Below are 13,630 nucleotides of genomic sequence, written 5' to 3'. Positions count from 1 at the left end.
AGTGTATTTATCACCTTCGACGTGTCTGGCATTCTTCAATTCTGCAGTTTTCTGTTCACTCTATATTCCAGAGAAATTTGATAGAAGGCATGCCTCAATAAAAAGCATGTTTTGATTTTACTCCAAGGATCCTAGTTTCACCCTCCATGGCTTCTTCAGGGGGTATTACCAGTAAAAAAATTAAATAAAATAAAAAACTGCACAAAAACAAAAAAATATATATATATAATAAAAGTAAGCTTGTAAATAATTTCAACAAATATTCGGCTTACAAGTGGGTCTCAACAACACCCAAACATATTAATTCAACCAACCAGGGACACTGAACCTGCTTCACATTTATATGATCCTAACATGATAAGTGCTATATAATTGGTTCTTCATTATTACAAACTGGACCATTTCTCTTCTCCTTTCAAGCTTCTAGGGGCTATTGTTTGCCATGTACATATAAACCATTGTTCCTTTGATCTCTTTTCCTTTTTTAAACAGTATTTGCTCCAAAACTATGATTCAACTTGAAAAACTAAAGGTGGACAAAGCCATGGGACCGGATGGGATCCACCCCAGGATATTGAGGGAGCTCAGAGAGGTTCTGGCGGGTCCTCTTAAAGATTTGTTTAATAAATCCTTAGAAACGGGAGAGGTTCCGAGGGATTGGAGAACGGCGGAGGTGGTCCCTCTTCACAAAAGTGGTGATAGGGAAGAAGCTGGAAACTAGTGGAGGAGTGGCCTACTGGTTAGGGTGGTGGACTTTGGTCCTGGGGAACTGAGGAACTGAGTTCGATTCCCACTTCAGGCACAGGCAAGTCACTTAACTCTATATTGCCCCATGTAAGCCGCATTGAGCCTGCCATGAGTGGGAAAAGCGCGGGGTACAAATATAACAACAACAAAAAAAACCTACAGGCCGGTAAGCCTCACTTCAATTATTGGAAAAGTAATGGAAGCGATGCTGAAGGAAAGGATAGTGAATTTCCTGGAAGAAAATGAGTTGCAAGATCAGAGACAACATGGTTTTACCAAAGGGAAATCGTGCCAAACGAATCTCATTGAATTATTTGATTGGGTGACTGGAGAATTGAACCGTGGACGTGTTATAGACGTAATCTACTTAGATTTCAGCAAGGCTTTTGACACAGTTCCCCACAGGAGGCTCTTAAATAAATTGGACAGGCTAAAGATAGGACCCGAAGTGGTGAACTGGATTAGGAACTGGTTGACGGACAGGCGCCAGAGGGTGGTGGTGAATGAAGTTAGCTCGGAGGAGGGAAAGGTGAGTAGTGGAGTGCCTCAGGGATTGGTGCTGGGGCCGATTCTGTTCAATATATTTGTGAGTGACATTGCCGAAGGGTTGGAAGGTAAAGTTTGCCTATTTACGGATGATACTAAGATTTGTAACACAGTGGACACCCCGGAGGGAGTGGAAAACATGAAAAAGGATCTGAAAAAGCTAGAAGAATGGTCTAAGGTTTGGCAATTAAAATTCAATGCGAAGAAATGCAAAGTGATGCACTTAGGGAGTAGAAATCCACGAGAGGCATATGTGTTAGGCAGTGAGAGTCTGCTAGGTACAGAAGGGGAGAGGGATCTTGGGGTGATAGTATCTGAGGATCTGAAGGCGATGAAACAGTGTGACAAGGCGGTGGCCGTAGCTAGAAGGTTGCTAGGCTGTATAGAGAGAGGTGTGACCAGCAGAAGAAAAGAGGTGTTGATGCCCCTGTACAAGTCGTTGGTGAGGCCCCACCTGGAGTATTGTGTTCAGTTTTGGAGGCCATATCTTGCTGAGGATGTAAAAAAAATTGAAGCAGTGCAAAGAAAAGCTACGAGGATGGTATGGGATTTGCGTTACAAGATGTATGAGGAGAGACTTGCTGACCTGAACATGTATACCCTGGAGGAAAGGAGAAACAGGGGTGATATGATACAAATATTTGAAAGGTATTAATCCGCAAATGAACCTTTTCCGGAGATGGGAAGGCGGTAGAACGAGAAGGCATGAAATGAGATTGAAGGGGGGCAGACTCAAGAAAAATGTCAGGAAGTATTTTTTCACGGAGAGGGTGGTGGATGCTTGGATGCCCTCCCGCGGGAGGCGGTGGAGATGAAAACGGTAACGGAATTCAAACATGCGTGGGATAAACATAAAGGAATCCTGTTCAGAAGGAAGGGATCCTCAGAAGCTTAGCCTAGAATGGGTGGCAGAGCTGGTGGTTGGGAGGCGGGGCTAGTGCTGGGCAGACTTATACGGTCTGTGCCGGGGCTGGTGGGTGGGAGGCGGGGATAGTGCTGGGCAGACTTACTACTACTTAACATTTCTAGAGCGCTACTAGGGTTACGCAGCGCTGTACAGATTAACATAAATTGACATAAAGGACAGTCCCTGCTCCAAGGAGCTTACAATCTAAAGGGCGAAATGTCAAGTAGGGGCAGTCCAGGTTTCCTGAATAGAGGTATGATGGTTAGGTGCCGAAGGCGACATTGAAGAGGTGGGTTTTGAGCAAGGCTTTGAAGATGGGCAGGGAGGGGGCCTGGCGTATGGGCTCAGGGAGATTATTCCAGGCATGGGGTGAGGCGAGGCAGAAAAGGCGGAGCCTGGAGTTGGCGGTGGTGGAGAAGGGTACTGATAGGAGGGATTTGTCTTGAGAACGGAGGTTACGGGTAGGAATGTAAAGGGAGATGAGGGTAGAGAGGTAGGGAGGGGCTGTAGATTGAGTGCATTTGTAGGTTAAAAGGAGAAGCTTAAACTGTATGCGGTACCTGATCGGAAGCCAGTGAAGTGACTTGAGGAGAGGGGTGATATGAGTGTACGGTTCAGGCGGAAGATAAGACGTGCAGCAGAGTTTTGAATGGACTGAAGGGGGGATAGGTGGCAAATTGGGAGGCCAGTGAGGAGTAGGTTGCAGTAGTCAAGGCAAGAGGTAATGAGAGAATGGATGAGAGTTCGGGTGGTGTGCTCAGACAGGAAGGGGCGAATTTTGCTGATGTTATAGAGGAAGAAGCGACAGGTCTTGGCTATCTGCTGGATATGCGCAGAGAAGGAGAGGGAGGAGTCAAAGATGACCCCGAGGTTGCGGGCAGATGAGACGGGGACGATGAGGGTGTTATCAACAGAGATAGAGAGTGGAGGGAGAGGAGAAGTGGGTTTGGGAGGGAAGACAATAAGCTCGGTCTTGGCCATGTTCAGTTTCAGGTGGCGGTTGGACATCCAGGTCGCAATGTCGGCTAAGCAGGCCGATACTTTAGCCTGGGTTTCTGCAGTAATGTCTGGTGTGGAGAGATAAAGCTGGGTGTCATCGGCATAAAGATGATATTGGAACCCATGGGAGGAGATTAGGGAACCAAGGGAGGAGGTGTAGATTGAGAAAAGAAGGGGTCCAAGGACAGATCTCTGAGGAACTTATACGGTCTGTGCCAGAGCCGGTGGTGGGAGGCGGGGCTGGTGGTTGGGAGGTGGGGATAGTACTGGGCGGACTTATACGGTCTGTGCCCTGAAAAAGACAAGTACAAATCAAGGTAAGGTATACACAAAAACTAGCACATATGAGTTTATCTTGTTGGGCAGACTGGATGTACCGTGCAGGTCTTTTTCTGCCGTCATCTACTAAGTTACTATGTAAAACTGTGATTCACAATTCTTTCGCTCTATGTTTAACAGTTTACCAGTGTTCAACTAGTGGTGCTTCCTTCTTTTTCAAATGTAGATTGCTCAGATGTTCAGTAATCTTATTTTTTGTCTAGTGTATCCTATATAATAATTACAAGAGCATTTTATACAGTATACAACCTGTGCCGTATTACAATCTGTACAGTGACTCAACTGGTACATCTTATTTGCCAGAGAACCAAGAAATTATACTGGTAACTATGGATATCACAGCACTATATACAAATATTCCACAAGACTAGTAGCGCTCTAGAAATGTTAAGTAGTAGTAGTAGTGAGGCAGCCTGGACAGAGAAATCATATTAATTTGTTAATTCTGTTTAACTTTGGTTCAGTCCTGAAAGTGGTAGAATGCCATCTGGGTTTAATTACTCAAATGTCTAGCTTTTGCTAGACTAGAGGTTAGAGGGGGTCAGTGAGAAATGGGACTTTCTTTGTCCCTTTTTGAGTGATGGATTGTTAAGGCTAGTTCAAAGGCATAATAAACCACATCTGGATGCCATTCTAAGCAAGGCATACTGGACAGTCTCGAGGGGATCAGCAAGCAGGCAGTTTTAAAAGATTAGGCTAAATGCTGTTTAGAAGGAGATAGTTTAGATTTAAATAATTCTTGATAATTTAGATTTTGTCTTATAAGGAATTCTGATTTCTGCTTATTTTAAAATATGTTTTATTCTGTTTACTTAATAAGTTCTATTTCTCTATGTAGAATATCTTTTCAATTCAGTGTTTACATTGTCTGACTTTTCAAGTGAGATTTGTCTGCAGTTTAAGAGATCATCTGGTTTGAATTATCCACAGTCCTAGCTAGTTCTGTGTATGAAGCTAAAAGGTGAAAGAGGTCAGGAAAAGTCAACTCTTTTCCTTGATGGATTATAGCTAAGTGTAGGACTGGCCCCTTGGCCCCTTAATGAATGCCAGAGTCCAGTTAGTATTTCAAGTTATGAAGTTAACTGGGAATCTGATTATGTTAATAATAATAAAATGCAGGAGATAGGTGCCACATTGTCTAGTCTGAGAGGCCCCAGGTCATAGGTCAGTTTAGGAAATATCTGAAACCTATGTAACTGATATTTTGAGTAAATGTGTAGAGATAATTAGTTCAAGACAGGGTAATAAATCTATTCCTTACCATCTGGTGAGAAAGGGGGGCTAGAGGGGTTTAGGACAATATATAAATGAGAACAGAAGCAGCTTACGGGAGAGACGGGAGAAGACAGGACACCGAGAGCTAAGACACAGAGACACAAGACACAGAGAGCTGAAGAGAAGGAGAGAGCTAGCGCTGATGTCCTACTTTGTTTGCTGGAAAATAAAGAAGATTTCTCTCTCATTCTGGTGTGTGGTGTTTGACTCCTGAAGTACCACAGATTCTGCTAACAATAGTGGTAATTCCTGCATCAGTAGTAAGACAAAGCTGTAGAAGTAGTGAAAGCTTATTTACAATCAAGAGGTTCTTGCTGTGGAGAAAATGGAATTTTTGGTTTCCCTGGTAGAAATGGTGTTAAAGAAAAACTATTAACAGTTTCAGGATAGGTATTTCATACAAATAAAAGAGACAGCATAGGGGACAACGGTAGCTCCATCCATAGGTTGTCTATATAGATCAATCTGAAGAAAAGTACATTATCCCTCAATTTTGGGGGGAAAAGTGCTATCTGGAAAAGATTTATAGATAATATTTTTTATTTGGTTGGAAAACAGCAATGCCCTGATTTTTTTTTTTAAACACTTGGTTCAACACATGTGATCTGAATATAAAATTAACACAGACATCACTCAACATTCCTTTCATTTTTTGGACATTGAACATATCAAGCTAGACATTTCAGCACCTCTATCTTTAGAAAAGACACTGATCTAAATACTCTTCTTCATTACCGTAATTTTCATCCAAAACATTTGAGGTCCAATATCCCTATGGGACAATTTTTGCAATTGAGAATATGTACTACAGTTATTGAGTTCAGAACTCAGGCTAGACATATTATCGGAGATTTTTGGAATGAGGATATCCTAACAATGCAATGAAATGAGCATTTAAGACAGCTGTGTATGCACATCAGGAATGGTTGTTACAAACTCAACCAAAGAGTGAGACGAATTCTATAGTATGTGTACTTCCATATTCCTTGTGAGCTTTATCCATTCACAGAATTATAAAGAAACATTGGCAGATTTTATAACTGAAGGGCTTATTTCCAAAACCTTTTAGGATTTAGTTTAATAAGCCCTTCAATTTCATTCAACATTGCATTAACAGCCAAAATTTGGACACCATAGGAGCAAGAATTGGGGAGATATATTGATAAAATCATATATATGTGCATCACAGGAGATATTAAAGAATTTTGAGTAGAAAGGTGTGGTAGCCGTGTTAGTCCACTTTTAAAGGTAATCAATAGAAATAAAACATGGAAAAGAAAATAAGATGATACCTTTTTAATTGGACATAACTTAATACATTTGATTAGCTTTCGAAGGTTGCCCTTCTTCGTCAGATCGATCTGACGAAGAAGGGCAACCTTCGAAACCTAATCAAGAAATGTATTAAGTTATGTTCAATAAAAAAAGGTATCATCTTATTTTCTTTTCCATGTTTTATTTCTATTGATTACCTTTAAAGATAATTTTAAATGCACTTTGCGTTTACTGTTTTTATGTATGAGAGATGCCCTGAATACCTATCTCAAATACTAATAGTCTGAGTCAATATACAGATTGCATGGCACAGGTTGTATACTGTATAAAATGCCATCGTAATTATTATTATATAGGACACATTAAGCACAAAATAAAAAGAACTACTAAACATCTGAGCAATCTACATTTGAAAAAGAAGGAAGCACCACTAGTTGAACACTGGCAAACTATTAAACAGAGTGGAAGAAAAGTGATTCACAGTATTGGAGCATATATAGCTTAAGACTCTGGGCAAGTCACTTAACCCTCCATTGCCCGCCGCATTGAGCCTGCCATGAGTGGGAAAGAGCGGGGTACAAATGTAACAAAATAAAAAAATAAATATAAATGGCAAACAGTAGCTCCCAGAAGCTTAAAAAGAAGTAAAATGGTCCAGTTTGTACTGATGAAGAACAAATCCTATAATGTTACGCCATCACGTTAGGATCACATAAATGTGAGAGGTTCGGTGTCCTTGGTTGATTTAATTAATATGTTTGGGCATTGTTGAGACCCACTTGCAACCTGAATATTTCTAGAAATTATCTATTTACAAACTTACTTTTGTTATAATATATATTTTTGGTTTTGTGCAGTTATTTATTGGTAATATTCCCTGAACTAACCATGAAAGGTGTAACTAGGATCCTTGTTGGGATAAAACCAAGATATGCTTTTTATTGAGATACATCTTCTATCAAATTTCACCAGAATATAGGGCCCCTTTTATCAAGCTGCGGGAAAAGGGGACTGGGACTGGTGCTGGCGTTGGCACATGTTTAACATGTGCGCCGAGGCTCCCTTTTACCACAGCTGGTAAAAGGGAAGTTGTGTCTTCCTGCAGGAAATGGCCATGCGGCAAGTAAAGCACATACTGCGTGGCCATTTCAGGTGGAAGCCCTTACTGCCACTCTTTGAGGTGGTGGTAAGGGCTCCAGCGTTAGCCCAGCTGTAACCAGGCAGCACAAGGCACTGCCGATTACCATTGGGTACACTCTGGTGCTACAAAAATAAATAAATGTTTATAGCGCCGGAAATGATGGTGTGCTAGGAGTGGTAGCAAGCGGTAGGCCCACGTTGGGCTTACCGCTGCTTAGTAAAAGGAGCCCATAGAGAATATGATACCTGAAGAATATTTAATATTTCACATTCGGATGAAAGACATCTATAAAATATAGATAAGTGAATTTTTTTCATTGTGGAAAAGAATTGATATAAGGAAGAACTGTGATTGGACTGTGCCCGTGAAATGTGCAGTGATAGAAATAGGGTGCCTAAGAGGCGTATTTTCAAAGCACTTAGCCTTCCATAGGTTTCTATGGAACTTTGGAAGGCTAAGTGCATTGAAAATATGCCTCTAAGTCTCTATTTTTTGACAGTATTGGCACTATTTTTTTTTTTAGCACTATTTTGTTTTTTTTTAGCACATTTTCAAGAAAATGTAAAAATTTAAATACTTTTGATAATAGGAGTGATTTGGTGAAAATACGTTTAAATGTGTGAAATATGTTAAAGTGTATCAGTTTGTGTGAATAATATAAGAGCCAACCACCTTATCCAGTCTGCCCTGGTCTACACTGTTAATCTATTTTTAAAATCATTAACAGAACATCCTAAGTGGAATTTGAACCCACAATCCATGGCGTATAATTTAATGCCTTCTCCATTAGACCAGAGGTTAGTAAATCTGCTTGAGAAAAGTTTGCATTGGTCTATAGAAATGAATTGGATCCAGCTTAAGGTGGCAACGGCATTTATGTCTGTCAATGACAAAATAAGCCTAGAAGCGATATTGCTTCTGCTTTATACATCTACGGGGACCTTACCCCTGCTCCTCATATTCAAAAATTCTGGGTAGGAAGAGAAGGACTTCCCTCACCCCAATCAGGACAGGTCTCCACTGTGGCCCTTGGGTTCAAATTTTGTTCCCCAATATCCCAAGCTCTACCTTGTAATGTCCCTAAACCATAAAACATGAGCCTGTACTATATAATGGATGCTGCAGAGAGAAATATGGGAACAAATTGACAATACTGAAGGCTTACAATGCTGATTCCCTGATGAGACACAGATTGGAGATAGTAAGGAAAGAAACCATGCATGGCCCATTTCCTGCTTGAGCAGACAGGTTCATGCATGCAGGTTCCCTGATAGGAAGGACGGAGACTGGATTGGAAGGAAGCTATGCATGCTGGCCTACCGAGGAATGCCAGATGGCAAGATGTAAGCAGAAGTTATTTAGAATATGATTCTTTCACCTTGTCCACCTGTTTTTGCAGGTTCCTAACACCACTCTCCCGACAGTACTGCTTGATAAGCACAGTGAGTGCCTCAGAGGTTATCTTCGCCTTTTCCTCATTCAAACCACACATGGCACGTGCTTGTGGCACTAGGTACCTCTGTAAAGAAAGAAACAGGAAGTTTACTCCACTTAGCTATTATTTATTTGGACATATTTTAATATGCACTTTAGAGTAGTTTTTGAGCGAGTTAAATGAATTCTACAGTGTCATACATAGTGCTTCTGATTTTAGGTTTTAATTGATAAATACCCTAATGCAAAAATATTAAAATAGGTATTTGATAAACTTTGTAAAATCACAAGTTCCCCTAGGATTCTCTCACACCACCCCTAGCTTGTCTTGTTTCCCTCTTATTTTTCTTTTCCTGCACAAAAGATTAAGTGATACAAACGCACATATTTGATTTCTCCAGACATAGTCCCTAACAGTAGCACCTGTGGTGAGAAAATACTGATAATATCACTTTTTTTGTGTGTCAAATAACACCTAATTAGCTCCAAGGTGAAATCCTTTCTTGATGGAGAACGGTTTTTGTTTTGTCTAGCAGAGCTCCTATAAATTTCAATTGAGACGACAGAGTTAAATGCACATCCATGTATATTATGTGCATGGATCTTTGGCTTCCTTCCCAAGATAGGGAAATACATACACTTTCAAATCTGTGTAGATATGTCACTATCATTTGGTAAATTCACATGAATTTGACCCAAGGCCAAAGGGCAGGATGTGATACTGGTAGTGGTGGTTCTCTATTACAAAATATTTCCAGTAACTGGGATGCAACTATGGAGGGTGCACCCTCCCTTTAAGTTTAGAGAACATAAACAGGTTTGTACTTTTTTTTTTTTAAAGGAAGGGAATCAAGTTTCCCGGGAAACACATCTTCAACTTTTTTCATATCAGAAATTTGCTCAAGGCCTTTAGATCGTGGACAAGTCATAATATTTTTTTTATTACATTTGTACCCCGCGCTTTCCCACTCATAGCAGGTTCAATGCGGCTTACATATTATATACAGGTACTTATTTGTACCTGGGGCAATGGAGGGTTAAGTGACTTGCCCAGAGTCACAAGGAGCTGCCTGTGCCTGTAGTGGGAATCGAACCCAGTTCCCCAGGACCAAAGTCCACCACTCCAACCACTAGGCCACTCCTCCACTCTTAGTTTCTTTGTGACCAGGAAATATTTGGAGTAAAAATCCTAGCATCTTTCCCCTGGTGGAACTAGTTCAACCACGTTGGTCTCCAAGAGGGAAGAGAGCTCTAGTAAATATTTCTTGGTGCTGGTAGTTAGCAGTTTGGTGGAACATAGAATAGATTGAGACTGTAACAATGACAAACTATCTGGAATCTAAAGGTCTGAGTTTATAAGGGATCAAAAGTTTAAATAAAGCCTTATCTTTCCTCCAGATATGAAGATTTTTCGCACTGATAAAGGGAACTTTGTATCGCTCCACGGTGCAACCGCACCTCGAATACTGTGTGCAATTCTAGTCATCGCATCTCAAAAAAGATATAGCAGAATTACAAAAGGTACAGAGAAGGGTGATAGTAACATAGTAACATAGTAGATGACGGCAGAAAAAGACCTGCATGGTCCATCCAGTCTGCCCAAGACAAACTCATATGTGTATACATTACCTTGAATTTGTACCTGTCCTTTTCAGGGCACAGACCATATAAGTCTGCCCAGCAGTATTACCCGCCTCCCAACCACCAGTCCCGCCTCCCATCACCGGCTCTGGTACAGACCGTATAAGTCTGCCCTCCCCTATCCTCGCCTCCCAACCACCCCCCTCTTCCCCCCAACTGCTCCACCACCCAATTTCAGCTAAGCTTCTGAGGATCCATTCCTTCTGCACAGGATTCCTCTATGCATATCCCACGCATGTTTGAACTCCGTTACCGTTTTCATCTCCACCACCTCCCGCGGGAGGGCATTCCAAGCGTCCACCACCCTCTCCGTGAAAAAATACTTCCTGACATCTTTCCTGAGTCTGCCCCCCTTCAATCTCATTTCATGTCCTCTCGTTCTACCGCCTTCCCATCTCCGGAAAAGATTCGTTTGCGGATTAATACCTTTCAAATATTTGAACGTCTGTATCATATCACCCCTGTTCCTCCTTTCCTCCAGGGTGTACATGTTCAGGTCGGCAAGCCTCTCTTCATAAGTCTTGGAACGTAAATCCCATACCATCCTCGTAGCTTTCCTTTGCACCGCTTCCATTTTTTTAACATCCTTCGCAAGATACGGCCTCCAAAACTGAACACAATACTCCAGGTGGGGCCTCACCAACGTCTTATACAGGGGCATTAAAACCTCCTTTCTTCTGCTGATCACTCCTCTCTCTATACAGCCTAGCAATCTTCTAGCTACTGCCACCGCCTTGTCGCACTGTTTCGTCGCCTTCAGGTCCTCAGATACTATCACCCCAAGATCCCTCTCCCCGTCCGTGCCTATCAGACTCTCTCCGCCTAACACATACGTCTCCCTTGGATTTCTACTCCCTAAGTGCATCACTTTGCATTTCTTTGCATTGAATTTTAATTGCCAAACGTTAGACCATTCTTCTAGCTTCTTCAGATCTTTTTTCATGTTTTCCACACCCTCCGGGGTGTCCACTCTGTTGGAAATCTTGGTGTCATCCGCAAAAAGGCAAACTTTACCTTGTAACCCTTCGGCAACGTCACTCACAAATATATTGAACAGAATCGGCCCCAGCACCGATCCCTGAGGCACTCCACTACTCACCTTTCCCTCCTCCGAGCGAACTCCATTGACCACCACCCTCTGGCGTCTGTCCGTCAACCAGTTCCTAATCCAGTTCACCACTTCGGGTCCTATCTTCAGGCCGTCTAGTTTATTTAAGAGCCTCCTGTGGGGAACCGTGTCAAAAGCCTTGCTGAAATCTAAGTAGATGACGTCCATAGCACGTCCTTGATTTAATTCTCCCGTCACCCAGTCAAAGAATTCAATGAGATTCGTTTGGCACGATTTCCCTTTGGTGAAACCATGTTGTCTCGGATCTTGCAACTTATTGGCTTCCAGGAAATTCACTATCCTTTCCTTCAGCATGGTTTCCATTACTTTTCCAATAACCGAAGTGAGGCTTACCGGCCTGTAGTTTCCAGCTTCTTCCCTATCCCCACTTTTGTGAAGAGGGACCACCTCCGCCGTTCTCCAATCCCTCGGAACCTCTCCCGTCTCCAAGGATTTATTAAACAAATCTTTAAGAGGACTTGCCAGGACCTCTCTGAGCTCCCTCAATATTCTGGGGTGGATCCCGTCCGGTCCCATGGCTTTGTCCACCTTTAGCTTTCCAAGTTGTTGATACACACTCTCTTCCGTGAACGGTGCTATATCCATTCCATTCTCAGGTGTACTTTTGCCAGTCCCTCGCGGTCCTTCTCCAGGATTTTCTTCAGTGAAAACCGAACAAAAGTAGCTATTTAGTAAATTGGCTTTTTCTTCATCATTATCTACATAGCGGTTCGCTGTATCTTTTAGTCTCACAATTCCCTTTTTAGTCCTTCTTCTTTCACTAATATATCTGAAGAAATTTTTGTCGCCCCTCCTTACATTTCTAGCCATTTGTTCTTCCGCTTGCGCCTTCGCCAGACGTACCTCTCTCTTGGCTTCTTTCAGTTTCATCCGGTATTCCTCCCCGTGTTCCTCTTCTTGAGATTGTCTATATTTCTGGAACGCCAACTCTTTAGCCTTTATTTTCTCAGCCACTTGCTTGGAGAACCATATCGGTTTCCTTTTCCTCTTGCTTTTATTTACTCTCCTTACATAAAGGTCTGTGGCCCTATTTATTGCTTCTTTCAGCCTGGACCACTGCCCTTCCACTTCCTGTTTGTCCTCCCAGCCCATCATCTCCTTCCTCAGGTATTCCCCCATTTTACTAAAGTCAGCACGCTTGAAATCCAGGACTTTGAGTTTAGAGTGGCCGCCCTCCACTTCAGCCGTTATATCAAACCAAACCGTTTGATGGTCACTGTTTCCCAGATGTGCACACACTCGCACATTTGACACACTATCCCCATTTGTGAGCACCAGATCCAGCATCGCTCCCTCCCTCGTGGGTTCCGTCACCATCTGTCTGAGCAGAGCACTTTGGAAAGCATTAACGATCTCTCTACTTCTTTCCGATTTGGCAGATGGAACCTTCCAATCTACATCCGGCAGATTGAAATCTCCCATCAATAGAACCTCTTTTTTCTTTCCTAATTTTTGAATATCTGCAATCAGATCTTTATCTAGTTCCTCTAATTGTGTGGGGGGTCTGTAGACAACACCCAAGTGGACAGTAGTTCTATCCTCTCTTTTTAAGGTGATCCATATCGCTTCTTCTTTTCCCCAGGTCCCTGTCATTTCAGTCGCCATGATATCATTTCTCACATACACAGCTACTCCTCCACTTTTACGACCCTCTCTATCCTTCCTAAATAGATTATAGCCTGGTATGCTTGTATCCCATTCGTGGGAACTGTTGAGCCACGTCTCTGTGATTGTAACAACATCTAAGTCTGCTTCCACCATCAGGGCTTGAAGGTCATGAACTTTATTGCTTAGACTACGAGCATTTGTGGCCATTGCTTTCCACCTATATTTCTTGGTATGTGTTTTAACATTAGTGATTTGGGGGTGTCTTTTCACTTTGGGTACCTTCATGTCTTTTTGTTCCAACTTTGCTTTTTCCTCTGCTTCAGTTCTATTTTCAGGAGCATTACAGTGCTTTAATGGAGCAAAAGAATTCTTTAGTGGCAACACTTGTGCGGGTGGATGCTTCTGTGTCACATGACGAAGTCTGCCTGAGCCTACTGTGAACCATCTGTTATGTGGTTTTATTCTTTGAGGGAGTGGTGAGAAGCTATTTCTCTGTGCACAACTTCCCTAAGAGGAAAGTCTAAAGAGGCTAGCAGGCTTATTTTCGAAAAAGAAGGGTGCACATCTTTCAACACAAATCGGGAGATGG

General features: G+C 42.2%; 1 protein-coding gene across 1 annotated transcript in view; it reads right to left on the bottom strand.

The window, feature by feature from the left end:
* The window catches only part of LONP1 (lon peptidase 1, mitochondrial), a 277,190-nt gene that overhangs the window by 52,968 nt on the left and 210,592 nt on the right, over nt 1-13,630 (bottom strand). The window contains exon 14 of the mRNA XM_030219602.1: nt 8,608-8,748. Within this exon, the coding sequence (XP_030075462.1) occupies nt 8,608-8,748 (141 nt within the window). The remainder of the gene's footprint in view (nt 1-8,607; nt 8,749-13,630) is intronic.

Source organism: Microcaecilia unicolor, chromosome 11 (assembly GCF_901765095.1).
Source record: "Microcaecilia unicolor chromosome 11, aMicUni1.1, whole genome shotgun sequence".
Lineage (NCBI taxonomy): Eukaryota > Metazoa > Chordata > Amphibia > Gymnophiona > Siphonopidae > Microcaecilia > Microcaecilia unicolor.
Note: the sequence above shows the minus strand (reverse complement) of the source record. Positions and strands in the feature narration are given on the sequence as shown.